This window comes from Haemorhous mexicanus, chromosome 1 (assembly GCF_027477595.1).
Source record: "Haemorhous mexicanus isolate bHaeMex1 chromosome 1, bHaeMex1.pri, whole genome shotgun sequence".
NCBI lineage: Eukaryota > Metazoa > Chordata > Aves > Passeriformes > Fringillidae > Haemorhous > Haemorhous mexicanus.
This window is the reverse complement of record NC_082341.1, coordinates 1,528,879-1,555,182: the sequence shown is the minus strand read 5'-3', so window position 1 is coordinate 1,555,182 and position 26,304 is coordinate 1,528,879. Positions and strand designations below refer to the sequence as shown.

The window sequence follows — 26,304 nt, the reverse complement described above, 5'->3', positions numbered from 1 at the left end:
TCCCTGACCTCCAACCCTCTTTGTTCTCCGGGATGAATTCGGGAATGAAACCTCAGTCTCGCCCTTGGTGGTGAATTCCCCATCCCAAGGGTTTCCAGATTCCACGGAAGTCTTGGACTCACCACCATTTTATCCGCATGGAATGTCCTCTGGTAGCAGAGCCCTGACTGGGTCACCACGATGCCTTCTCCGTGTCTCTGGTCATCCAACCACATCCCGATGTACCTCTCCCCTCTGGAATGCAAGGAAAACTGATGGATTTTCCCTGTTTTCCCAACTCTCAATCCATCGGATTTCTCCTGCTCAGCGTGGTTTTTCCTGACACAACGCTCCAGGCTGGATATCCCACACAGACTGAGCTCCGAGAATGTTTTCCAAGGAATTCGAGCCTTACATCCCCCCTCCATCCATCCCAAATCTCCAGGATTTATCCCACTAAGCTGTCCCACACCTCAGATACATCCCACCTTTACCTCTCCTTGTTTTCCCAGACTCCGTATCCGTTCTTTTTGTCGTTTTCCCAGTGTCCCGTGTATTTGAAGGGATGCTCAGCCGAGAAGTTCTCCAGGATCCCAAAGCCTTGGCGCACGTTGTCCTTGAAGTAGCCCTTGTAGACCAGGTCATTCCCATACCTGCAGGAAGAGGGATGGAATTCCAGCCTGGGAATATCTGACAGCTACTCCTGGAGCAGAAAACCAGGGAAGCGAGGAGATCAGGCTCATCCATCTTGAAATATTCCAAAGATTTTCCCCACAGCATTGAATTGGATCCTTGTTGGCTGTTGGGAATGTGCATCACCCAAACCAGACATTCCAGAACTTCCCAAATTATCTAAGCACTCAACACACGGGCTTGGAGTTGACCTGGGAGAGGCCACTCAGGCCTCGACCTCTCACCAGCCTGGGCACAGGAAGCTCTGGTCAATCCAGGCTGGAAAATCGGATCCATAGGAAGGAGGCCGAGCTTGGATCCAGCTCTTTGTGGTGGCCACCACAAAGCCCTTCCCTGGATTGGTCCCTCTGGGAAGAGCAGCTCCGAGTTCAATGAAGGAGCAGAACATCCAGGTTGGAGGACAGGCCTATCCCAGTTGGAATGCTGGGTCTGTCCCACTTGGTGTGCAGAAATCAGGGATAGGGATGAGCAGGAACCAGGGGCAGCCCAGTGTTCCCAGCAGCCAAAGCATTTGGGGGGACCTCGGAAGAGAAAAATCCAGGGAAACCTCAGCGCCCCTGCTGGGGCCTGAAGGGGCTCCAGGAGAGCTGGAGAGGGACTGGGAACAAGGGATGGAGGGACAGGACACAGGGAATGGCTCCCACTGCCAGAGGGCAGGGATGGGTGGGAGATTGGGAACTGGGAATTCCTGGCTGGGAGGGTGGGGAGGGTCTGGGATGGAATTCCCAGAGCAGCTGTGGCTGCCCCTGGATCCCTGGAATGTCCAAGGAATGGTTGGAGCGCCCTGGGACAGTGGGATGATGCCCCTGGAATGGCATCCTTCTTAAGCCCCCAAACAATTCTGGAATTCTGAATGCCCACAAAGCATTTCCAGATGAGGCTCCAAAGATTTCAGGGAACGTTTTCCCCCTGTAAACCCCTGGAACTCCCTTTAAATCCCTGGAACCCATCCTGGATTTTACTTACTCACAGATTCCATAGCCCCTCATCTTGCCCTGGCACCAGTGGCACTTGTAGCAGTCGTAGCGGTCCTCGGAGCGCCGCGGCACCAGGCAGATCCCGAACCTGCCGGGGGCACATGGAAAAGGTCAGCATGGAAAAAAAAAATCAACATGGGAAAAAGTCAACATGGGAAAAAAGTCAACATGAGAAAAGGGCAACTCCATTGTAGTGGATGAAGTTTAAAATCCAACTGGAATTTAATGGGATTTTTTTTTTCTGTAAAAACTCCTCACATGAGGTTTATAAAAGGATCTAAAAATAACTTTAAGACTCTTCCTAGGAAAAAATTCCCATGGATTTTGGGATCTGGGATCAGGTTCCAGCTGGGTGAAAATGTCTGCATTGAAAGCAGCAACTCCATTGTAGAGGATCAAGTTCGAAAACCAAGGATTGTCCAAATTCCCAATCTTTATGTGCTTGGATCAGCCTGATCTGGGACACTTTTCCCAGGTGCCACTGGACTTTTTCCAAAGGAAAACTCATCCCCTTGGGAGCTGCACTCCCAGATCCTTATTGTTCCTTCTCCAGAGTTTCTTTCAGTGCTGGTTTTCCCCCTTTTTCTTCCTTCCCCATGTTAGGGGCAGGGTTAAATGTTCTGGGATTCCCAGCAAAAGTGTTTGGGATATTACCCCCTCGCCCTTGGAAAAATGAGGAATCCTAAAGTCCTACTTCCAATAAAATTGAGATAAATAATACTTGAATTTCATGGATTGGTTTCTTAAATCTTGAGGAAAAAACTCATTTAAGTGAGGTTTTAAAGGGATCTAAAAATAACTTTAAGACACTCCCTAGGAATTAATTCCCACAGATTTTGGGATCTGGGATCAGATTCCAGCCCCTGGGGTCAGTCACTGTCAGTCCCCTCTCTCCAGGTTCCAACCTCTGGCCGGAACCATTCCAGTTTATTTTCAAAGCAGGGAATATCCGGGTTTCCAGGACTCACCCGTGCTCCAGGCCCTCCTGGAAATCCCCGACGTGGTTGCGTCCATCACGCCACTTCAGTGTCCCCCTGGAACCCAAGGAATTCTCTCACAAGGGACATCACAGCATTCCCAGATGGAACAGCACCTACTAAAGCCCAGCCTAAATATTTAGGCCATCTTAGATGGAGCTGGGAGTCCACCGGAAGGTGCCCATGGCAGGGGGGGTGGAGTTGGATCTTTCCCAAAGTTCTTTCCAGCCCAAACCATTCCCAGATTTTATGGCAAACATCCAAAAAATTCCTCGGAGGACGGAGACGCAAAAGGCCCCCCCAGGCCTTGGTTTTCAGCAGGAGGATTTAATCCCATAATGTTTTCCTGCTCTGGGCTGAGTGGGAAGAATCCATTCCATTCCCTAATCCCAAAAGTATTTTCTGGAGGTGCTGCCTCGTGCCTTTAGGACCTTGCACCTGATCCTGAATTAATTACAGGGATTAATCCAGCGGGAGTTCCTGCCTGGCACATCCCCGTGGACACGGGGACACCACAGCCTGGAATTCCAGCGGCTCAGCCACTGGGAAAGCAGAGAGGAAAACCATCCCCAAGGGATCCTTCATCCCATGTCCTGTGGGGGCTGGAGAAGTGATTCCAGGAGGAGATCCCACAGCAAGGAGAGCCGGGAATGGGCAATGCCAGGGAAATTCCTGCCTGGCCGTGCCCGGCTCCGGAGCGATTTCCCTCCCTCCCAAAATCCCACTCCACCCACACCCACTGAGAGCTTTAATTCCGGCTCATCCCAGAAAATCGGATCCCGGCACATTCCCCAGCCGGACACAATGGAATTACAAAATCTGGGAATGCTTTGGCTTGGAAAGACCTTAAAGATCCTCTCATCCCGTGGGCAGGGACATCTCCCACTGTCCCAGGCTGCTCCAAGTGTCCAGCCTGGCCTTGGACACCTCCAGGGATCCAGGGGCAGCCGCAGCTGCTCTGGGAATTCCATCCCAGCTCCTCCCCCACTCCCAGCCAGGAATTCCTTCCCAAATTGAGTTGAAACGGATTTGGAGCTTGGAATAAAAGCTGGGAATTAGGCTGAGGGAATATCAGGGATTTGAGGAATTCTGAGCTCTGTTTGGAGCTGCAGGCCAAGGCTTTGGAATCCCTCAGGGAATGTTGGAATATTTTCCCTCCGTGCTGATGCTGAGCTCATCTGCTTTGCCTCAAAACCCCAACTGGAACAATTGAAAATCATGGAATCCTGGAATTTTTGGGGTTGGATGGGATCCTCAAGAACATCCAGTTCCAACCCAATGCCACAGACACTTCCCACTGTCCCAGGCTGCTCCAAGTGTCCAACCTGGCCTTGGGCACTTCCATGGATCCAGGGGCAGCCACAGCTTCTCTGGGAATTCCATCCCAGCCCCTCCCCACCCTCCCAGCCAGGAATTCTTTCCCAACCTTTAATCCAAACATCCTCTGGGTCGGTTTCCAGGAGATGGTGCAACACCAAAACCGTGAGGAGGTTGTTTGACTTTCACCCCAGTTGTTGTTCCAAACACCTCCACGAGAGTGGCTCTTTTCCAAGTTTTCCAGAGGATTGGTTGGATGTGTTTGAAATTTCAATATTTTAATTTTAATTTAAAATTAAATCTCCTTTGGCTTTGTGGGTTTGAATGGAAAAGGGGAGCAGCCAAAGGGGATGAGGGAACAGCTGGAGCTGAGCCAGGTTTAGGCTGGATTTTAGGAAAAGTTCTTCCCCCAGAGGCTGTTGGGCATGGAACATTCCCCAAGGAATGGGCACATTCCCAAGGCTGCTCCAGGACTTTGGACAGGGTGGGATTGTTTGGGATCAGTGTGGGACTTGATTCATGTGAGCTCTTCCCACCCAGGATATTCCATAATTTCATGCCTGCTCCAGGCACAAGGATGTTTCAGCCACATGTGAGTGGGAGTCTGGCCTTCTCCCAGCCCAGGTCACCTGAAATTCCAGGACAGCCACTGCAGAACTCTGGAATTCCAGGACAGCCACTGCAGAGCAGCAGTGTTTTTGCCAAAGAGACCAAATTCCCACTCCCACAGCTCTGCTCACGTGCTCCTCCCTCAGAAATCCCAGAGCAGCCACCAAGGCCAGGATGCTGCTCTGGAACCTTCCAGCAACAAAATCACAGCAGAGGAATTCCAGGAGTGGGAAGGGAACCCAAATCCAAGGAACTGAACACCTGAAGTCCCTGAATTCTGCCAGAAATTTCCTGGGATGCCTCACTCACATCACTCCATGGGCAGGAGAGGTTTGGATTGATCCCAGTTTTCCAGCCCTAAGGCAGGAGAGGACAAATCCAGGAGATGGTTTTGAGGGAGTGAAGGTGGGGATGACCCCGAGGTCTCCTGCCCTAGATGCTCCTTTAGTGCTGTCCCAGGGCATGGCTCAGTCTCTTCCACGGAATATTCAGGATTCACTGTTGGATTTGGGGCTGGAACTGGATTCAAATCCCTTCCAAGCCATTTATAGTCTGGATTCTTTCATTATTTCAAGGCTCTCTCAAAGTGAGTTTCTCTCCATCCTTTTTGCTTGCAAACTGTGTAAAACCCATGGGAAATAAAATTTCCCAATGTTTTGGTGGCTGAGGAGCTTGGTCATATTCCAGGTTTCTTCCCCAAAAAATCCAGTGTTGTCTACCCTATGTCGAAAAAGTTTTGGTTTTGGGATCTTTGATTTACAGACATTCCCTCACCTAAACTTGGATTTATTGAACATTTCCCAATGTTCCCATTTGAGCTCCTTTTGGATTCAAGCTTTTTTAAATTCCTGGGATAAAAGTCTGGATGTTTCAAGTTTGGATAAAGTTCAAAGAGGTTTTGCTAGCAGAGAATAAAATTGTTCTCCCCAAAATGGTTTTATTGGGGATTTTCCTCTCATGAGGGTGAGATTTTCATACCCCAGGTTGAGATCTTGATTTTAGGCCAAGCCCAAATCCTAAGTAGAGACACCAGCTCATGCAGCACCCTCAGGGTGACCAACACCACATTTCTGGGGCAGCCTTTAGGATTTAATCCATAAACCACGGATGAGACATCCACAATAAGTCCCAAGTTTTAGGATTCAGGCTTTGCTAAGCCTGCCCTCAAGGCCAGAATTCCCTCTGGGAATGAGTGAGGCAGGAATCAGAGAGCCGGGCCTGGATTCACATCCACAACTTCATTAAGAATCAAATTCTAATCTTATCCCCACCCTGGAAGTGCCAAAAAAAGGAGCAGACCCTTGGTGAGGTGGTTGAGTGACCTTGGAGATTTTTCCCAAGCTTCACAGAAATGCCAAATCAGCACTTCCAACCCTATTCCCGCTTGGAAAAGAGGCCCAGAACGTTCCTCACTTGCCATGGGGTTTTCCCCAGAGCCACTTGCCCTCACAGGTGGACCCCCAGAGCCTGCCCAGGAAAGGAGCAGCCCCTTCATGATGTGGTTGAGTGACCAGGAGAAGTTTGGGTTGACCTTGGAGATCTTTCCCAACCTTCATGGAAACTCCAAGCACTTCCAACCTTATTCCCACTTGGAAAAGAGGCCTGAAAGGTTCCTTCCTAGTGCCACTCGCCCTCATAGGTGGGGCCCCTGAGCCTGCTCAAAAAGGAGCAGCCCCTTCATGAGTGACCTGGAGAAATTTGGGTTGACCTTGGACATCTTTCCCAACCTCCATGGAAATGCCAAACTACCACTCCCAACCCTATTCCCACTTGGAAAAGGGGCCCAGAGGGTTCCTTACTTGCCATGGGGCTTCCCCCAGAGCCACTTGCCCTCAGAGGTGGACCCCCAGAGCCTGCCCAAAAAGGAGCAACCCCTTCACAAGTGACCTGGAGATGTTTGGTTGACCTTGGAGATCTTTCCCAACCTTCATGGAAACTCCAAGCACTTCCAACCTTATTCCCACTTGGAAAAGAGGCCTAAAAGGTTCCTTCCTAGTGCCACTCGCCCTCGTGGGTGGCCCCCCTGAGCCTGCTCAAAAAGGAGCAGCCCCTCCATGAGTGACCTGGAGATCTCTCCCAACCTTCACAGAAACTTTAAGCCAGCACTTCCATCCTTATTCCTACTAGGAAAAGCGGCCCAAAAGGTGTTTCCCATCTTGTTCCCACTTGAAAGAGAGGCCTAAAACCTTCCTAGAGCCCCTCGCCCTCACAGGTGGCCACTCTGAGCCTGCCCAGGAAAGGAGCAGCCCCTTCATGAGTGACCTGCAGAAGTTTGGGTTGACCTTGGAGATCTTTCCCAACCTCCATGGAAATGCCAAACCACCACTCCCAACCCTATTCCCATTTGGAAAAGGGGCCCAGAGGGTTCCTTACTTGCCATGGGGCTTCCCCCAGAGCCACTCGCTCTCACAGGTGGTTGCTCTGAGCCTGCCCAAAAAGGAGCAGCCCCTTCACAAGTGACCTGGAGATGTTTGGTTGACCTTGGAGATCTTTCCCAACCCTCATGGAAACTCCAAGCACTTCCAACCTTATTCCCACTTGAAAAAGAGTCCTGAAAGGTTCCTTCCTAGTGCCACTCGCCCTCATAGGTGGGGCCCCTGAGCCTGCTCAAAAAGGAGCAGCCCCTCCATGATTGACCTGGAGAAATTTGGGTTGACCTTGGAGATCTTTCCCAACCTTCGTGGAAACTCCACACCAGCACTTCCAACCTTATTCCCACTTGGAAAAGAGGCCTAAAAGGTTCCTTACTTGCCATGGGGCTTCCCCCAGAGCCACTGTCCCTCATAGGCGGCCACTCTGAGCCTGCCCAGGAAAGGAGCAGCCCCTCCATGAGTGACCTGGAGAAATTTGGGTTGACCTTGGAGATCTTTCCCAACCTTCACAGAAATGCCAAACCACCACTCCCAACCCTATTCCCGCTTGGAAGAGGGGCCCAGAGGGTTCCTTACTTGCCATGGGGCTTCCCCCAGAGCCACTCTCCCTCGTGGGTGGCCACCCTGAGCCTGCCCAGGAACGGAGCAGCCCCTTCATGAGTGACCTGGAGATGTTTGGGTTGACCTTGGACATCTTTCCCAACCTCCATGGAAATGCCAAACCACCACTCCCAACCCTATTCCCCCTTGGAAAAGGGGTCCAGAGGGTTCCTTACTTGCCATGGGGCTTCCCCCAGAGCCACTCTCCCTCGTAGGTGGCCCCGCGGAGCCGTCCCTCCATGCGGAAGACGTAGGTGAAGAAGCGGCGGGACGGGGCCTGGCTGCCTTCCCCGCTGCTGCCCCAGAGAGGGAAATCCCGCTTCCCGTTCAGCGCCTGGCGCACGGCCTGCTCCAGCTTCCACCGCCACACGGCCTGCGGGCACGGAAAACACGGAGTGAGCACGGATCCCGGGAAAAGCAACCGGAGACAACTCCGGGAAAGCGGCGAGGAACTTGTGGGTTCCCATCAAAGCCCTTCTGCAGCTTCCACAGGGGTTCGTGGAAGGTGGATACTGCAGCAAGGCACAAGAGCTGTGAGGGAGGAATTTCCACTTGGATGTTAAAAAACAGGGAAAACTTCCACTTGGATATGAAAAACAAAAGAAATACAAATTTCAAGTTGATTTTCCTGTGGGATAGGCCTGTTCTTCAGGAAAAGCAGCAAGAAACCCATGGGGTCCCAACAGCATTCCTCACCAGCCATCAACTCTGAGCCACCTTTGGCCATCTAATCCAGGATTTTTTTGGAAAAGGAGCCAAAAATCCCAACCCACCCTCACCAGAATGATTATCCCGTTTTAAATAATGGGATGGGAATAAAGAGATGGGAATATCCCAAAGCCTGACCTTGGTCTGAGGGTCCTTGGTGGAGAGGACGAACGTCTCTTCCGGGGTTGTGATGCGTAGGCTGTGCCTGGGAGGGGGAAAAAAAGGATGGAAAACACAATTCCCAATCCATCAGCTCTTCCCATTCCCCTCCTGGAGATCCTGGCGCTTTCCCAGGTGGTTTTTCTGGAGAGATCTCAAGTTCTCCAGGGCTGGATTAAATAATTTTGGGATTCATTGGCAACGAATGGGATGAGAGGGAATGGCCTCAGGTTGTGCCGGGGGAAGGTCAGGTCGGACATCAGCAGGAATTTTTTCATGGAAAATGCGATCAGGCATTGGAATTGCCCAGGGAGGTTTGGAGTGCCCATCCCTGGAGGTGTCCAAGGCATTCTGGGCTGGGAACAAGATGGGGATGGGACACAGGTTGGATTCAATGATCCCAGAGGCCTTTTCCAACCTCAAAAATTCTGGGATTTCAATCAGGCAGCAAATTCCAAGCTGGTGAGATCCCATTGTCCATATCCCAATCCCACGGCTCAGAAAGGAGATGGGACGAAGCTTTGGATCATTTTCCCATCGACCTGAACAGTTTTATTCCTTTTTTTAACTCCCAGTGGGAATTTCTCACTCACAGTCCTGGAGCCGATTTCTCTCCGCAGTTTTCATCCACCCATACCAGCTTCAGATCAAAACTTTGGAAGCTGTTTCCCTGGAAAAAAAATTGGAAAAGATTGTCCTGATATTGCTGGAAACATCCATGGAATGGCAGAGCTGGAGTGGCAGCACAAATTCCCACCTTTTTTGGTCCATCCATCCCACACTGGGAGGAGAGACCCTGGAGATGGAAAAGCCCCCAGAAAAGGAGGGAAATTCTCGTTTGAACACTCCTAAAGCTCTTCCAAAAGTCCATGGCCACATCCAGGAGTAAAACATTCCCACACGACCCTGATCTCCACAGGAATTACTCCCCTATCACATGGCAACCTTCCCAGCCAATATTCCCAGAGATTCGTGGTTGCCCATCCCTGGAAGTATCCAGGGAAAGGCTGGACAGGGCTTGAAGCAACCTGGGATGGTGGGAACCAAGTAATGGGGTGGGAATGGATCATCTTTAAGCTCCCTCTCCATCCAATCCATTCTGGGATTTATTTAGGATTTGGACTCCAGGTGGCACCGCCAAAAATATCCCAGAAATCCCAAATTTAAGGAGCCACTTTTGGGATCAGCAGCACCCAAACAAAACCAACTCTGACGATTGGAAGAAAAGGAAAATTTTAATTTCTCATCTCCTTTCCCTGCCTCACATCCAGGTGTTCACACAGAGCTGCTGCCTGGCGGGATGGAATTTTCCAAGGAATTCCACAGTGTTTTCCCAGATTTGGGAGAACAGAAAAGGAAGGGACATCAAAACTCCCAACCAGGTCAATCCCAACTCAGTTGGAATTCCCAAACCTCCACAAAGCTCGGCGGCAGAAGGTGAGACACAGATGGAAATCATGGATTGAACATGGAGATAATTCCATGGATTTGCTGATCCCATGTTCCCATCCCAGCCACAGGCACGATCCAAGCTGGAATCCCCTCATGGGAACACATCCCCACACCCTAAAATTCCCAAAATAGCCCCAAAACCACTTCTAACATCTGCAGCCGTGGCACCAACATGGAAAATCCTGTTTATCCCAATGTGTGGGAGCTCATGGAATGTCATCCTACATCCATCAAATCCCTCAGGATAACCAAGGGCCAAAATTCCCTGTGGAAAAGGGTGTGGACCACTCAAAAGGTGCCTGTGATGGTGGATAATCCACATTTCCTGGGAAAATGCTCTATGGATCTCCTCTACTCCTTCCCAGATTTCCTTTATTTTCCAGAGCCAACCACACGCAGATGGATCTGAGGCAATGTTTTCCCAACTTTTCCTGACAGCCAAACTCTGCTGTGAGTTCAACATCAAAAAACTGGAATTTTACCACCATTCCTATGGAATTTTACCACCATTCCTATTCCTGTCATTTCTGCCATTCCACTGGAATTTTAGGTCCATTTATCCGTGCTCCCTTCCCAGTCCCTCCGGAGGATCCCAGACTCACCTGGATGAGCACCAGGACGTCGTCGAAGAGCAGGAGCCGCTCGGAGCGGGCGGTGCCGGACGCAATGGGAAGGTTCCTGCTGTCCTCCAGGAGCCTCCTCTCCGGGACACACAGCACGTCCTGGAGCAGCAGGGAAAACCAGGATTGGGAGAGGACATGGAATTCCAGGCAGGAATTCCTGCAAGGATCAGCTGGCGCAGGGTTCCAGTGACAGCGACCCACACGGGACACAAACTCAGCTTTGAAACCCCAGGGAGTTTCTCCAGCTCTTCCACCCAACTCTGCTCTGTTGAATTCCAGCCTCAAATTCCTGATCCATATGAAATTCCTGATCCATATCAAATTCCCTCTGACTCAGGGTTTCAGGGACACCACTGGACACAAAACTCAACATTAAAATCCCCAAGGAGTTTCTCCAATTCTTCCATCCAGCTCTGCTACATCAACTTCAATCCTCAAATCCTTAATCCATATCAAATTCCCAATCAAAATCAAACTGCCGATCCATATCAAATTCCCAATCCGTACCAAATTCCCTCTGACTCAGGGTTCCAGGGACAGTGACACCACTGGACACAAGACTCAACATTAAAACCCCCTGGGAGTTTCTCCAGCTCTTCCACCCAGCTCTGCTCTGTCAACTTCAATCCTCAGTTCCTTGATCCATATCAAATCCATATCACATCCATATAAAATTCCCAATCAAAATCAAACTCCCAATCCATATCAAATTCCTGATCCACATCAAATTCCCTCTGACTCAGGGTTCCAGTGACAGTGACACACTTGGAACACAAAACTCAACATTAAAAGCCCCCAGGAGTTTCCCCAATTCTTCCACCCAGCTCTGCTCTATTGAATTCTAGCCTCAAATTCCCAATCCATATCAAATTCCCAATCCATACCAAATTCCCTCTGACTCAGGGTTCCAGGGACAGTGACAGCACTGGACAAAAAACTCAACATTAAAACCCCCCGGGAGTTTCCCCAACTCTTCCACCCAGCTCTGCTCTGTCAACTTCAATCCTCAATTCCTTGATCCATATCAAATCCACATCACATCAATGTCAAATTCCCAATCAAAATCAAACTCCTGATCCATATCAAATTCCCGATACATATCAAATTCCCAATCCACATCAAATTCCCTCTGGCTCGGGGTTCCAGTGACAGTGACACGCTTGGGACACAAACTTGGCTTGGAAACCCGCAGGGAGTTCCTCCAGCTCTTCCACCCCACTCTGCTCTGTTGAATTCCAGCCTCAAATTCCCAATCCATATTAAATTCCCGATCCATACCAAATTCCTCATCCTTATCAATTTTGAGATCCATACCGAATTGCTGATCCATATTAAATTCCCAATCCACTCTGAATTCTTCATCCTTATCAAATTCCCAATCCATATCAAATTCTTCATCCTTATCAAATTCCTCATCCACTTCCAACTCCTCATCCTTATCAGTTTTCCCATCCACTTCCAACTCCTCATCCTTATCAAATTCCTCATCCACTTCCAACTCCTCATCCTTATCAAATTCCTCATCCACTTCCAACTCCTCATCCTCATCAAATTCCTCATCCACTTCCAACTCCTCATCCTTATCAAATTCCCCATCCACTTCCTGATCCATACCAAATTCCCAAACATGAAATTTCTCATCCTTAACAAATTCTGAATCCACTTCAAATTCCTGATCCTTATCAAATTCCCAGTTCATACCGAATTCCTCATCCTTATGAAATTTCCAGTCTACTTCAAATTCCCGATCCATACCAAACTCCTCACCCTTATCGAATTCCCAATGCACACCGAATTCCCAATCCCTGTTCCATTCCCTCGGGACTCACGGTGAATTTGTAGCCCAGGGATTTCCAGAGCTCCTTGGTGAAGCCAGCTTCATCCAGGACCTGGCCAATGAAGGATTCCAGCTTCCCAAATTCCTGCACCACAGTGGCCACCACATCCCGCTCTGACCCCTGGGAAAGGACAGGAAAACTCCAGGAATGCTGCAAATTTGGGTCAAGGGAGGTCCAGGCTGGATTTGAGGGAACATTTGTCCATTTAAACATTACATTTAAATATTTGTGTATTTTATATTTAGCAATGTCCAGGTAGGATATTCAGGAATATTCAGCATCCTGTCCCTCCTGGAATGAGGGAGGTCCAGGCTGGATTTTAGGGAATATTTGGCAAAGAAGTTCCAGATTGGAATTTAGGGAATATTTATCAATGTCCAGGCTGGATTTTAGGGAATATTAAGCAACGTCTCCATCCTGGATCAAAAAAGGTCCAGGCTGGATTTTAGGGAATATTTAGGAAAGGAGTTCCAGGTTGGATTTTTGGGAATATTCAGCAATGTGTCCATCCTGGACTAAACAAGTTCCAGGTTAGAATTTGAGGAATATTTAGCAGAGAAGATCCAGATTGAATTTTAGGGAATATTTCTTCCCACAAAACCCATCAAGAAGATCCACCGAGCATTCCAGGGAATTCCCACCTCCTGGAGCTGCTCCTGGAGCTGCGAGAGGAGCTGCAGGTAGCTCTGGATGTGCTCCCGGAAGGGTTTGTGGAGTGCCAAGTGCAGGGCCAGGCCCAGGGAGCTCTCCGAGGTGAAATCCCGCAGGAATTCCTTCAGCACCACCTTGTGCAGCTTCCAGGCCTCACTGGAAAATTGGGAATGATGAGAAAGGGTTGTTAATTATCCCAGAATTCCCGCTCTTCTGTCCTCCAAACTTTCTGCATGGTGAGGATGAAGAGAGCCGTGAAAAATCCAGGGATGTGCTCCTTAGAAATTCCTGTTTGCAGTTGCTGCTTCCATAAAAAGCTGGGATTAGTGGGAATTCCTAGCCAGATTCCCACCCCTTCCCTAAATCCTCAAATCCTAAATTTCCAACTCTGAAAGGAGCTGGGGGTGGTTGGAAAGAGGGAATTGGGAAAGAGGGAATCCACCCACGGATAACAGGAGCCGTGGAAAAATTGGGAATGTGCTCCTTAGAAATCCATGTTTTCACTCCCTGCTTCCAGAAAAATCTGGGATTAGTGGGAATTTCCTGCTAGATTCCCACCCCTTCCCTAAATCCCCATATTCCAAGTTTCCAATTCCAGAAGGAGCTGGGAGTGGTTAGGAAGAGGAAAATCCAGTCCTGGAATAGGACAGGGTTTGGAGCAACCTGGGATAGCAGGAGCCATGGAAAATTTGGGAATGTGCTCCTTAGCAATCCATGTTTTCACTCCCTGCTTCCAGGAAAATCTGGGATTAGTGGGAATATCCCAGCCAGATTCCTCTCTCCAATTCCATCTTTTCCCTAAATCCCCAAATCCCAAGTTTCCAACTCCAGAAGGAGCTGGGGGTGGTTGGGAAGAGGAAAATCCAATCCTGGAATTGTCCAAGGTTGGAAAGGGCTTGGGGCGACCTGGGATAGAGGGAGTTGGCCCAGGATGGGATGAGAGGATTTTTTTGGGAATTTTCCAAACCATTCTGGAATTCTGGGATTCTTTGGTGTCCCCGGATCCCAAGGATTCCCAAAATTCCCAAGGATTTTCCACCCACTGACCTCTTGCTCCTGGCAGCCTGCTCAAAGCCCTGGACCACGACAAAGTTGGCGAAGGTGACGAAATACCTGGAAAAAATTCCAAGGAGGAGTTTGAGAGGGAAACTCGGGATGAATTTATGGATCCCAAATTTTTGGGAAGTTCCCTTAATCCCATAAATGCACCTCTGGAAAACTGCAGGCACAGATGTTTGATGGATTGATGGAGATCAAAGGTTGGATCGGATCATGGAATTTTTTTCCCAATCTTAATTCCAGGATTTTTTGGCAGACTTGGATAAGGCAAAAGTGCTGATAATCCTGGAATCTGTTTCCATCAGATTTTATGGAATGAAATTCCATAAAGGAATTTTCTGCTCCGAGCTGTTCATTCACAGACTCTTCACCACAGGATTCCCATCGGAACTGGGAAAATTTGGGAATTCTGGGATGGAAATAATGGAGTTGTCACACTCCAGCTTGGAGCTTTATTTTTCCAAGTAAAACTTGGAATTTTCTTTTTCCATCTCATATTTCCCAAGATTTTCTTCCAAGATCTGCATTTTCTGTCCCAAAAATTCCCAGCAAATCCCACATTTTCCCTGTAAATCCCACATTTCCCCGGCATTTAACCTGGGTTTAATTCCAAAAAAAAAAAAAAAACAGGAATAAAATCTCAGGAAAATTCTTTTGGATCATCCAAAACCTCATCCACCTGGAAAATCCCAACTGGGAAATCCCAAAGTGGGAAATCCCAACTGGGAAATCCCAACTGGGAAATCCCAAACCAGGAAAGCTTTGGCCGATTCCATGGAGAAGCAAAAATCCAGAATTTAAGATTTTTCTGGAATTTCAGTTCTCCATAAAATTTCATTCCCGCTGGGATCTCGAATCTCAACCCAAAACCACAAAATCCTGGAAAAATCACACCCAACCCATTTTCCAAGGATGTTTTCCCTCTGTGAGCTCCCATCCCGATTTTTCCCAATATTCCCAATGGGATCAACCCGATCCCAATATTTTCCCAAATAGTTTTCCCAAATATTCCGGCGCTCACTGGATGTAGAGGCTGAGGAAAACTTCTCCTTTCCAGAGGATGTAAAAATCCTGGATACAACCGGAATTTTCCAACTGGGATTTCCCCCTCAGGGTCCGGGAATTCTCCTCCGTGAAATTCCAGAGGGTTTGGAAGCGACCATTGAGGAGCACCAAGAGCTGGAAGTTCTCCTTTTCCTTCGGATCCTGCGGCTCTGGGAGGGAAAAATTGGGAAAATCCTGTGGGAAAGGTGGAATTCCAAAGGGATTTTGTAGTCGAGAAATTCTGGGAAATGGGAAATCCCAGGAATTTTCAGAGTTGTTTTGGTTGTGAGGAATGAATTGAATAATTTGGGAAAATAGAGAGGAAAACAATGGGAAAAATGGAAAAAACAGGGGAAATTCCAGGAATTTTCAGAGCTGTTCTGGCTGGAAGGAATGGATTAAATAATTTGGGAATATAGAGGTGGAAAAAAATTGGAAGAATGGGGGAAAAAAGGGGAAATTCCAGGAATTTTTGGAGGCCATGCAGGTGTTTTTTGCTGGAATGGGACAAACTGTATCCCAAACTCTCTGGACCCTCATCCCGCTGCCCTGGAGGAAAAATTCCCACCCTTTTCCCAAGGAACCATTCCCAGTTTCCTTGGAGTCATCCCAAAAAGAACTGCTGGAAAAACCCCAGCCAGGAAAATCAGGTCCAGGAATTTCCCTGGATTTGGAATTTCCCTGGATCAGGAATCCTGATCCCAGTGAAAACACGGATTGATCCCAACAAACTACCCTGGCCTCGTTCCCCATTCCCAATTTTAATTAAAACATTCCCACAAAACATTTCCTCTTCCCAGCAGGAATTCCAGCCCAAAATCCCTTCCCAGATCGATTCCATGTGGGAATTCCAGAGAAAAATTCCCAGAATTTACCTGCCTGGAGCAGAGGTTTGAGGATGAGGGCGTCGATCCGGGCCAGGCAGGAGGAGAAGGTTTCCTCCAGCTGGAGCAATGATCCCAAAATTCCCGAAATTCCAGCTGTGGACATGGCCTGGAAAACAGAGGGAATGAATCAAATCCCTGGATAATCCATCAGATCCCATCTCCAAGGTTTTTCCTTGGATTTCCAGCAAAGCTTCCCTGCCCTTGGCCCCATTCCTGGGTGGGGTCGATCCCAAAAATCCTCAAGAAAAGTTGGAAGAGGAACGGCTCAAGTGGAGACAACCCAGCCCAGTTTTCCTGAATTTTCCCAAATTCCTGGTGAACTCAGAGCTGGAAAAGCCTGGAATTAATTCCTTGTGTTAATCCTGATGGGGATTTTCCCATTCCAGAGGGGTTCTTCCAGGAGAAAATCCCAGAAATCCCAAGGATGAAAGAGAACTCTCTTCCCACCACTCTCATTCCTGTCCTGCTCATTCCCGGCCCTCTTTTCTGAAATTCCTGATGATCAGGAAAAGCCTGGAATTCCTTGTGTTCATCCCGATGAATTCCAGAGGGCTTTTCCCAGGAGTAAATCCTGGAAATCCAAGGGATGAAGGAGAAATCTCATTCCCATCCCACCCATTCCCAAATTCCCAATGATCTCAGGGCTGGAAAGCCTGGAATGAATTCCTTGGGGTTATCCTGATGCATTCCAGAGGGGAAAATCCCAGAAATCCACGGGATGAAGGAGAAATCCCTTCCCACCCATCTCATTCCCATTCTTGTCCCTCTTTTCCCAAATTCCCAATGATCCCAGGGCCACAAAATATTTGGAATTAATTCCTTCAGGAGTTAATGGAATCCGCCAGGATTATTTTTCTTTTCCCAAGGAAAAGTCCCCCAGTTCCGGGAGAAAGTTCCTACAATTCCCAGAGGAAATTCCCCCAATTCCCACAGAAAATTTTCCCAATTCCTGCAGAAAATTCCCCCAGTTCCCAGAAGGAATTCCTTGAATTCCTGGAGGAATTTCCCACAATTCCCTGAGAAATTCCCCGGGCGCTTTCCTGCCCAAAGCCTTTCCCAAGGGAATTCCAGGTGCTTTGCATGAGGCCTTTTCCAGCACCTTTGGAATGTCAACATTCCCAAACAGGTCAGGCCTGTGGCTCAGCTAGGCTGGGATTAACTAGAGCTGGTTTTAGCAACCAAACCTCAACCCATGAGGCTTCCCGAGGTTTATTTTGCTCCTATTCCCAAAAACCCAGCTCTGGAATAAGGAATCTGCACATTCCCAACTTTAGTCCCTGGTCCTCCCTGTTATTCCCGAATTTCTTTGGAATTCCCGGATTTTTTGACCTCCCAAACACACTCAAGGCTGGATTTTTGGGATAATCCCACCCACATTCCCAAAAATTCCCATTTTCCTGCTCTTAGGGATTGAAGCCACTCCAGGGAGCAGCTGCACATTCCAAAGGGGTTTTCCCTAAACAGCCTCAGCTTTAGGCCAGGCCTACATAAACCCAATTTAAACCCAGTTTAAACCCAGCTCCAAATTAAACCCAAGTTTAAAACATGCTCCAAATTAAGCCCAAGTTTAAACCACAGACTAAACCCAGCCCCAAATGAAACCACCGTTTAAACCCAGCCCCAAATGAAACCAAAGTTTAAACCACAGACTAAACCCAGCCCCAAAACAAACCAAAGTTTAAACCCAGCCCCTCCTCTGCCTTTAATTCTTTATTATTTCTTAAAAGCTTCCAAAGCGCCGCTTTTCCCTAAAAACCGAGCCTTGGATCCCGACTTTCCATGGAATTGCGGAGCTCTTGGAAGGGTTTTTTTGGGATCACCTCCTCCCGGACAGAAACCTGCTAAACCGAGCTTATCAACCCGGCTTTAACTCTTGATCTCTTGGCACCGCCGCGGCTTCTGCAGCTTTGTTTCATCCGCCCTGGAATTCCAGGCGAGGCTGGAAAATCCCTCCCTGCAGGAGCAGGATCGGGGAGTCCCGCCTAGAAAAGCCGCGGTGGGAGTTTAGGACCGGGTTTAGACCGGGGTCTCATTTTCGCAGGGAGTGAAATTCCTTAAAAAATAACTGAAATTCCTTAGGGAAAAGCGGGGTTTGGGGGGAAAATCCGCTCCGGAATTTGGAATTTGATCGCGGTTCTACCTGGGAAAAACATTCCCAAATTTCCTCCGGACTAAAGCGAACCGATCCGAAAACCGGGCAGGCAATCCCAAAATGTGCTGGATCCTGGAGCGACCCACCTGGAATGAGGCAGCGCAGGAGAATTCCCGGCTGGAGAAATCTCCGGGAGGCGCAGAAATCCGGGAATTCTCGGTGTTCCCGAGGCTGGAATTTTTCCCTCCCATCTTTCCCTCCCACATTTGGAGGCAGAGCCCCAAATCCCCACCACCCACGGCAGCCGGGATTACAAAACCCCAAATCTTGACTCCCCAAAGTTCCTGCTCCTCCTTTTCCTCCCCGCTTTGGTTTTTTTTTTTTTTTTAATTATTATTTAAATAATCCCGGATTTTGTCAAGCCGGATTTTGTCATCCCGGATTTTGTCATCCCGGATTTCGGGGAAGTTGAACTTTCGGGAAGTTGAAATTTCGAGAAGCGAAAGGGAAAAAGGTCAGGAGGGGTTTGGGGCAAGTTTCGTTTCTCAGCCTCGCTCTGTTCGCCCCCAAAAAAAAAAAAAAAAAAAAAAAAAAAAAAAAAAAAAAAAATTGGGATTTTTTTCCTCCTCCTTCCAGGCTCGCTCCCATTTGCTAGGAATTCCAGGAATTCCTTGGGAAAGGAGATTTTCCCTGCCATTCACAGGCGGCGCGGGATGCGCCGCGAGCCGCTTCCCTTCCGCATTAAAACCCAAAAAAATCCCAAACTTCCCGAATCTCTCGGTCAGGAGCTCCCAGAGATCTCTGCTGCTGCACCCCAACCTTTAACTCTTTCCCTTCCTCCTAAAAATCCTAAATCCAACCCTAAAATTCCCAAATCCATCGATGAGGAGACCCCAGGTATCTCAGCCACCTTTAACCATTTCCCTTCCTCCTTAAACCCCCCCCCCAAAACCCCCAAAATTCCCAAATCCATCGGTCAGGAGCTCCCAGAGTTCTCTGTGCAGCTCAGCCACTTTTAACTCTCTCCCCTCCTCCTAAAAATCCTAAATCCAGCCCTAAAATTCCCAAATCCATCGTCAGGAGATTCCGGAGTTCTCTGCTCCCGCTCAGCCTTTAACTCTTTCCCTTCCTCCTTAAAAATTCTAAATCTAACCCTAAAAATCCCAAATCCATCCCAGGCACCTCAGCCAACTTTAACTCTCTCCCCTCCTCCTAAAAACCCTAAATCCGACCCCAAACCCACAATTCCATCCCTCAGGACATCCCAGAGTTCTCTGCTCCAGCTCAGCCACCTTTAACTCTTTCCCTTCCTCCTAAAAAGCCCTAAATCCAACCCTAAAAATCCCAAATCCATCCCTCAGGGAGTTCCGGAATTCTCTGTGCACATCAGCCACCTTTAACCCTTTCCCCTCCTCCTAAAAATCCTAAATCCGACTCCAAAAGTTCTAAAACATTTTAAGGAGACCCCAGACATCTCAGCCACCTTTAATTCTTTCTCCTCCTCCTAAAAACCCTAAATCCAACCCCAAAATTCCCAAATCCATCCGTCGGGAGATCCCAGACACCTCAACCACCTTTAACCATTTCCCCTCCTCCTTAAAATCCTAAATCCCGCCCCAAAAGTCCTAAAAACTTTTCGGGAGATCCCAGACAGTTCAGCCCCAGGGACCATTTCCCCTCCTCCTAAAAAACCTTAAAACCAACCCCAAACTCAAATCCTTCTCTCAGCTCCCAGGGATCTCTGCTGCACTTCAACCTTTAAGTCTTTCCCTTTCTCCTAAAAATCCTTAATCCAACCCCAGAATTCCCAAATCCTCTCAGGAGATCTGACAACTCAGCTGCCTTTAACCATTTCCCCCCTCCTGAAAACCCCAAAACCGACCCCAAACCCACAAATCCCTCGGTCAGGCGGTCCCAGAGTTCTCTGCTGCACCTCAGCCTTTAACTCTTCCCCGTCCTCCTAAATCCAACCCCAAAATTCCCAAATCCGTCCCTCGGGAGATTCCACACCCTTCCACCCCAGGAACTCTTTCCTCTCCTCCTAAAAAAATCCTAAAACCGACCCCAAACCCACAATTCCCTGGGTCAGGCAGTCCCGGAGTTCTCTGTGCAGCTCAGCCACCTTTAACCATTTCCCTTCCTCCTAAAATATCCTAAATCCGACTCCAAAATTCCCAAATCCATCCCTCAGGAGATCCCAAAGTTCTCTGCGCACCTCAGCCGCCTTTAACACTTTCCCTTCCTCCTAAAAAATCCTAAATCCAACCCTAAAATTCCTAAAACCTTTTCAGGAGATCCCATACTCCTCAGCCATCTTTAATTCCTTCCCCTCCTCATAAAATCCTAAATCCGACTCCAAAATTCCCAAATTCGTCTCTCAGGAGATCCCAGACACCTCAGCCACCTTTAACTCTTTCCCCTCCTCCTAAAAACCCCAAATCCAACCCCAAACTCCCAAATCCATCCCTCAGGAGATCCCAGAGTTCTCTGCTGCACCTCAGCCACTTTTAACTCTTTCTTCTCCTCATAAAAATCCCAAATCCAACCCCAAAATTCCCAAAACCTTTTAAGAAGATCCCAGACACCTCAGCCCCAGGAATCATTTCCCCTCCTCCTAAAAATCCTAAATCCAACCCCAAAATTCCCAAATTTTTGCTTTGCAAGTCCAGAATCCCAGGATTTTCATGTTCCTGGGAAACGGGGTGTGGATGTGGAGATGTGATCCCAAAACCCAATCCCGCTTTTTTCACCACGACAACACAAACCTTTCCCTAAAGGATGAGGGAGGGAATGGAAAACAAATCCCGAGAAAAAACCGGGATCAGCAGTGGGAGTTTGCTTTGAAGAGCTGTTGGAAACCAGGATGGAATTCCAGGGTTAATCCCAGAAAATTCCCTTTTAGGAAAATCCCGTTGGGATAAGCAGGAGGATTTAGGGGAAAAAATGGGATGGGATGGGATGGGATGGGATGGGATGGGATGGGATGGGATGGGATGGGATGGGATGGGATGGGATGGGATGGGATGGGATGGGATGGGATGGGATGGGATGGGAGAGGCCAGAATTCCATGGGAATTCCCGGGGCAGTTCCCCCACCCTGCTGCCGCTGGAATTTCTCCAGGAGTTCCAGAACCGGTCTGGCTCGACTGACAGGTCCCAGGAATATTTTATTCCCAGGGAATTCTCAGCCCTTGGATCAGGATCAAGAGTTTGTCCCTTCCTCTGGAGAGTTCCAGGCTGGATCCGTCCCGTTCCAGCTTCTCCAAGGGCGTTGTCCAAACATTCCTTGAGCTCCGTCACCACCGGGATGGTTTTTCCTGTGGCCTCAGGGGCTGGTGGCCTTGGAATGACCTTTCCATCCACATCCAACCTTCCCATCCATCTCCAGCCTTCCCATCCACCTCCAATGTTCCCATCCACCTCCAACCCTTTCCCAACCCTTCCCATCCATCTCCAACCCTTCCCATCCATCTCCAACCTTTGGATACGGAGGAGAGACAGGAGAGAGGAAGTCTTGGAATTGTTTGCTGTGGAGAACCTTCAGCGTTTCCTTCCATGCCAAACATTCCAGGACTTTTTTCCTGTGGCCACACGAGTTGGTGGCCTTGGAGTGACCCTTCCACCCATATCCAACCTTTCCACCCATATCCATCCCTTCCAAACCTTCCCATCCATCTCCCACTTTTCCCCTCTACCTTCAACCTATCCAAACCTTCCCAACCTTTCCCATCCGTCTCCAACCTTTCCCAGCTCCATGGGGACAGCCAGACCCTGTCCCACTGGGCTGGAAGCCACCTCCAAAGGTGAGGGACATCCGTGATGATCCACAAAAAACAGGATTCTCTGGGATCATCCAGCTCCTGCTCAGGACATCCCAAAATGTTTCTGGGATTGTTATCCAAACATTCCTTGGGCTTCATCAGCACCCGGAGTCAGGCAGGAGAGACAAAGGTTTGGAATTGTTTTCTCTGGAGAACTTTTGGAGGTTCCTTCCATGCCAAACATTCCAGGACTTTTTCCCTGTGGCCACACGCGTTGGTGGCCTTGGAGTGACCTTTCCATCCCCATCCAAACTTTCCCATCCCTATCCAACCCTTCCATCTGTATCCAACATTTCCCAGCTCCATGGGGACAACCTGGCCTTGTCCCCACCTCCAAAGGAGAGGGACATCCGTAACGATCCACAAAAAACAGGATCCTCCAGGATCATCCCAGGACATCCCAAAACATTTCTGGGATCATCATCCGAACATTCCTTGGGCTCCAGCAGGATCTGGAGACACCAGGTCCCCTCAACCCAGGGAATTCCCCCGTTGTATCCCATTCCCGACATTCCATCGGGACTGGCAGGAATTTGGGAATATTTATCCCACCATCATATCCCATTCCTGATGTTCCATCCCATTTAGGGAATTTGGGAACATTTATCCCACCATTGTGTCCCAATCCTGATGTTCCATCAGGAATTGCAGGGATTCAGGAACATTTATCCCACTGTTCCATCCCATTCCCAACATTCCATTAAAACTGCAGGGATTTTGAAATATTTATCCTGTTCCCAACATTCCTTCCAATTTAGGGATTTGGGGAACATTTATCCCACTGTTCCATCCCATTTCCAATGTTCCATCAGGACTGGCAGGGATTTGGGAATATTTATCCCATTCCCAACATTCCTTCGAACTTAGGGATTTGGGGAATATCTATCCCACCATCCCATCCCATTCCCAACATTCCATAGGAACCAGCAGGGATTTGGGAATATTTATCCCCCCATCATATCTCATTCCTGATGTTCCATCCAGTTTAGGGATTTGGGGAATATTTATCCCACCATTATATCCCAACGATCCAGCAGGACCAGGAGGGATTTGGGAATATTTATCCCATTCCCAATGTTCCATCCCTGTCAGGGATTTGGGAATATTTATCTCACCATTATATCCCCATGATCCATCAGGACCAGGAGGGATTTGGGAATAAACAACCCATTCCTGATGTTCCATTTAACTTCAGGATTTAGGAATACTTATCACATTCCCAATGTTCCATCCCTGTCAGGGATTTGGGAATATTTATCCCATTTCTGATGTTCCACCCATGTCCAGGATTTGGGAATATTTGTAGGAAACGAGGCCCAATTCCCACGGAACAGAATTTTCCAGAATTCCCAGCTCCCCATCCTCCTTCGGATCCCTTCCCAGCGCTCCAGCCCATGGGCACAGCCATTCCCAAATCCCACAATTCCCAACTGGAACCCCGCAGAATCCCACGGGAACGATTCCAGAGGCATCTCTGGGAGCCAAGAATTCCCTTTTACCTCAGCCGGGATCCGGATCCATGGGAACAGGAAGGGGAAAATTCCCGGCTCCGGCTCCTCTCCAGCCCCAATTCCAAAGGGAAGGAGGCGAAATCCTTGGAATTCTTTTCTCCCAAGGTGCACCACAGCATTCCTGGTCTCCATGGAAACCTCGCGCTGGAAAATTCCATCGGCTGCAATCCGAGCCGGGAAGGGCTCGGGAGGATTTAAAGGGAAACGGCACCGGATTCCAGAATAATTCCCAAATTCCCGGATTTATTAAATTTAAATAATAAAATAAATGAAATAAAAATAAACTAAAATACATAAAATTTAATAAAAATAAAATGAAAGTTTAAAATTAAAAATAAAATGAAATCTAATTAAAAGAATAAAAATAATTTGTGCTTTGCCTCGTTGTTGAAATAAAAAATTGAATCAAATCAATTAAAAACAAATGAAAAGTGAAATAAAAGTTAAAATTAGAATAAAAATAAATAAAAGTTAAAATAATTTGGTAGAAAGAAAGTCAACGACGAGCTAAAATAAAATTAGGGGAAATTAAATTAAAAATAAAGCAAGAATTAAATAAAGAAATAAAATTTAATTTAAAGAATTAAAAATTTTAAAAATAAAGTTTGATAGAAAATAAAGACAAAAATATAGAAAGATTAAATAAAAATAAATAAAACATAAAATAGAAATTGAATAAATAAAAGAAAATTAAATAACAATAATACAAAATACATTTGAAATTTTAAAAATTACAAATAAAAAATTAAAATAAAGTTTAGGATAAATTAAAATAAAAATAGAGGAAAAATTAAAATTAAAATTGAATCATTAAAAGTAAGAAAAAGTGTAAAATAAATTTTAAAAAAAATTTAAAATCCAAGGAAAAAAAACTCCTTAGTTTTAACAAATAAAAGAAATATAAATATAGAAAATAAAAATGTGAGAAAATTAAAAATAAAACCTCTGGGAATAAAGGGAAGGAAGTTGGAATTCCTGCCTGATGGATGGGAATGACCTGGAATTGCCATCCCAGAATTCCCAGTTGATATTCCAAGCCCATGGGATGCATTCCCAGAAAATCCCATAAACCACATGCCAGGATTTCCAGAACCTCTTCCAAAAGAATCAAATTCCATCCCCAAAGCTCTGGGAGTAAGAGGAAGGAGCTGGAATTCCCATCTGATGGACAGGAATGACCTGGAATTGCCATCCCAGAATTTCCAGAGTTTAAACTCCCAGCACCTGGAATGGATTCCCAGAAAATTCTCCTATCCAGATCCCAGATTTCCACAGCATTGCCCAGAATTCCATCCCCAAAGCTCTGGGAATAAAAGGAAGGAGCTGGAATTCCCAGCTGATGGATGAGACACCAGGATTGACCCGGAATTCCCATCCCAGAATTCCTGGAGTTTATACTCCGAGCCCATGGGATGCATTCCCAGAAAATTCTCTCATCCAAATCCCAGATTTCCACAGCATTTCCCAGAATTTCCATTCCCAAAGCTCTGGGAATAAGAGGAAGGAAGTTGGAATTCCCAGCTGATGGACAGGAATGAGCTGGAATTCCCAGAGTTTATCCTCTGAGCCCCTGGGATGCATTCCCAGAAATTCCTCTGAACCAGATCCTGGAGTTTCCATTCCCAAAGCTCTGGGAATAAAAGAAAAAACCTGGAACTCCCAGATTTGATATTCCAGCACCTGGAATGCATTCCCAGAAAATCCTTTTATCCACATCCCAAATTTCCATGGTGTTTTCCAAAAGAAAAAATTCCAGGATTCCACTTTGTTGTGGATTTGGGAATTCAAGCTCCCCACAGACTGGCCAGGCCTGGCATTCCCAATGTTTTTCCAGCTCCTGGAATGGATTCCCAGCAAATCCTCTTCTCCAGATCCCAGATTTCCACAGCGTTTCCCAGAATTCCAGATCCCCAAAGCTCTGGGAATAAAAGGAATTCCCAACTGATGGACAGGAATGAGCAGGAATTCCCATCCCAGAATTCCCAGATTTGATATTCCAGCACCTGGAATGGATTCCCAGAAAATCCTCTTATCCACATCCTGGGATTTCCATTCCCACACCTCTGGGAACAAAATGAAGGAGCTGGAATTCCCATCCCAGAATTCCCAGTTGATATTCCAAGGCCATGGGATGCATTCCCAGAAAATTCCCTGAACCAGATCCCAGATTTCCATTCCCAAAGCACTGGGAATAAAAGGATGGAGCTCAACTCATGGCTGAGCCACTGGGAATGACCTGGAATTCCCATCCAGAATTCCCAGATTTAATATTCCAGCACCTGGAATGAATTCCCAGAAAATCCTTGGAACCAGATCCCAGATTTCCATGGCATTTTCCAAAAGGAAAGAATTCCATTCCCAAAGCTCTGGGAATAAAAGGATGGAAGTTGCAATTCCCAGCTCATGGCTGAGACACCGGGAATGACCCAGAATTCCCATCCCAGAATTCCCATCCCAGAATTCCCAGTTCTCTGAGCTCATGGGATGCATTCCCAGAAAATTCCCTGAACCAGATCCCAGAATTTCCATTCCCAAGCCTCTGGAATTCGGGATTTCCCCACATTTGAACCCTTTTGCTTCCAGAGGGAATTTTTTAACCAAACCCAAAAATCCCAGGAATTCCTCGAGATCTCCCCGAGTTTGATCCTGATTTTTTTGGAAACCAAGAAATTCGGGAAATGTGGGAATATACAGGAGGAGAGAGCGGGGAGGAACAAGGAAAATCTTGGATGCCGGAGCCTCATTCCCAAAAAATAAAAATTCGCTGGAAAAGCAGCTCGGGGAAGAATTCCTTAAAATCTTGGAGCTCCAGCTTGGAATTGCAGAGGAAATTCGGGGAGCGGGAATTGCCTGTCTCGCTGCTGCCACCGCGTGGCTCTTCCCGCATCCCGAATTCCCGAATTCCCAAGGATTTCCCCGGGAAAATTCCCCCAAA

The 26,304-nt window shown here is 47.7% G+C and overlaps 1 protein-coding gene across 3 annotated transcripts in view; it reads right to left on the bottom strand.

The window, feature by feature from the left end:
• ALS2CL (ALS2 C-terminal like) overlaps positions 1-23,569 on the bottom strand; it is a 42,314-nt gene extending 18,745 nt beyond the window's left edge. Inside the window, exons 1-14 of one of the 3 annotated variants that reach the window (XM_059838015.1) lie at positions 23,358-23,569; positions 15,934-16,051; positions 15,036-15,228; positions 14,003-14,068; positions 12,946-13,111; positions 12,296-12,424; positions 10,446-10,565; positions 8,985-9,061; positions 8,371-8,437; positions 7,701-7,897; positions 2,618-2,683; positions 1,639-1,737; positions 474-632; positions 126-234 (exon numbers count right to left, since the gene is read on the bottom strand). In XM_059838015.1, coding sequence (XP_059693998.1) covers positions 126-234; positions 474-632; positions 1,639-1,737; positions 2,618-2,683; positions 7,701-7,897; positions 8,371-8,437; positions 8,985-9,061; positions 10,446-10,565; positions 12,296-12,424; positions 12,946-13,111; positions 14,003-14,068; positions 15,036-15,228; positions 15,934-16,051; positions 23,358-23,501 — 1,710 coding nt within the window. In that variant the 5' untranslated portion in view covers positions 23,502-23,569. Of the gene's footprint in view, positions 1-122; positions 235-473; positions 633-1,638; positions 1,738-2,617; positions 2,684-7,700; positions 7,898-8,370; positions 8,438-8,984; positions 9,062-10,445; positions 10,566-12,295; positions 12,425-12,945; positions 13,112-14,002; positions 14,069-15,035; positions 15,229-15,933; positions 16,052-18,183; positions 18,625-23,357 lie in introns of those variants that run through there. The other 2 variants (XM_059838006.1, XM_059838025.1) reach the window with 2 other exon arrangements.
• Positions 23,570-26,304: the final 2,735 nt, after the last annotated feature.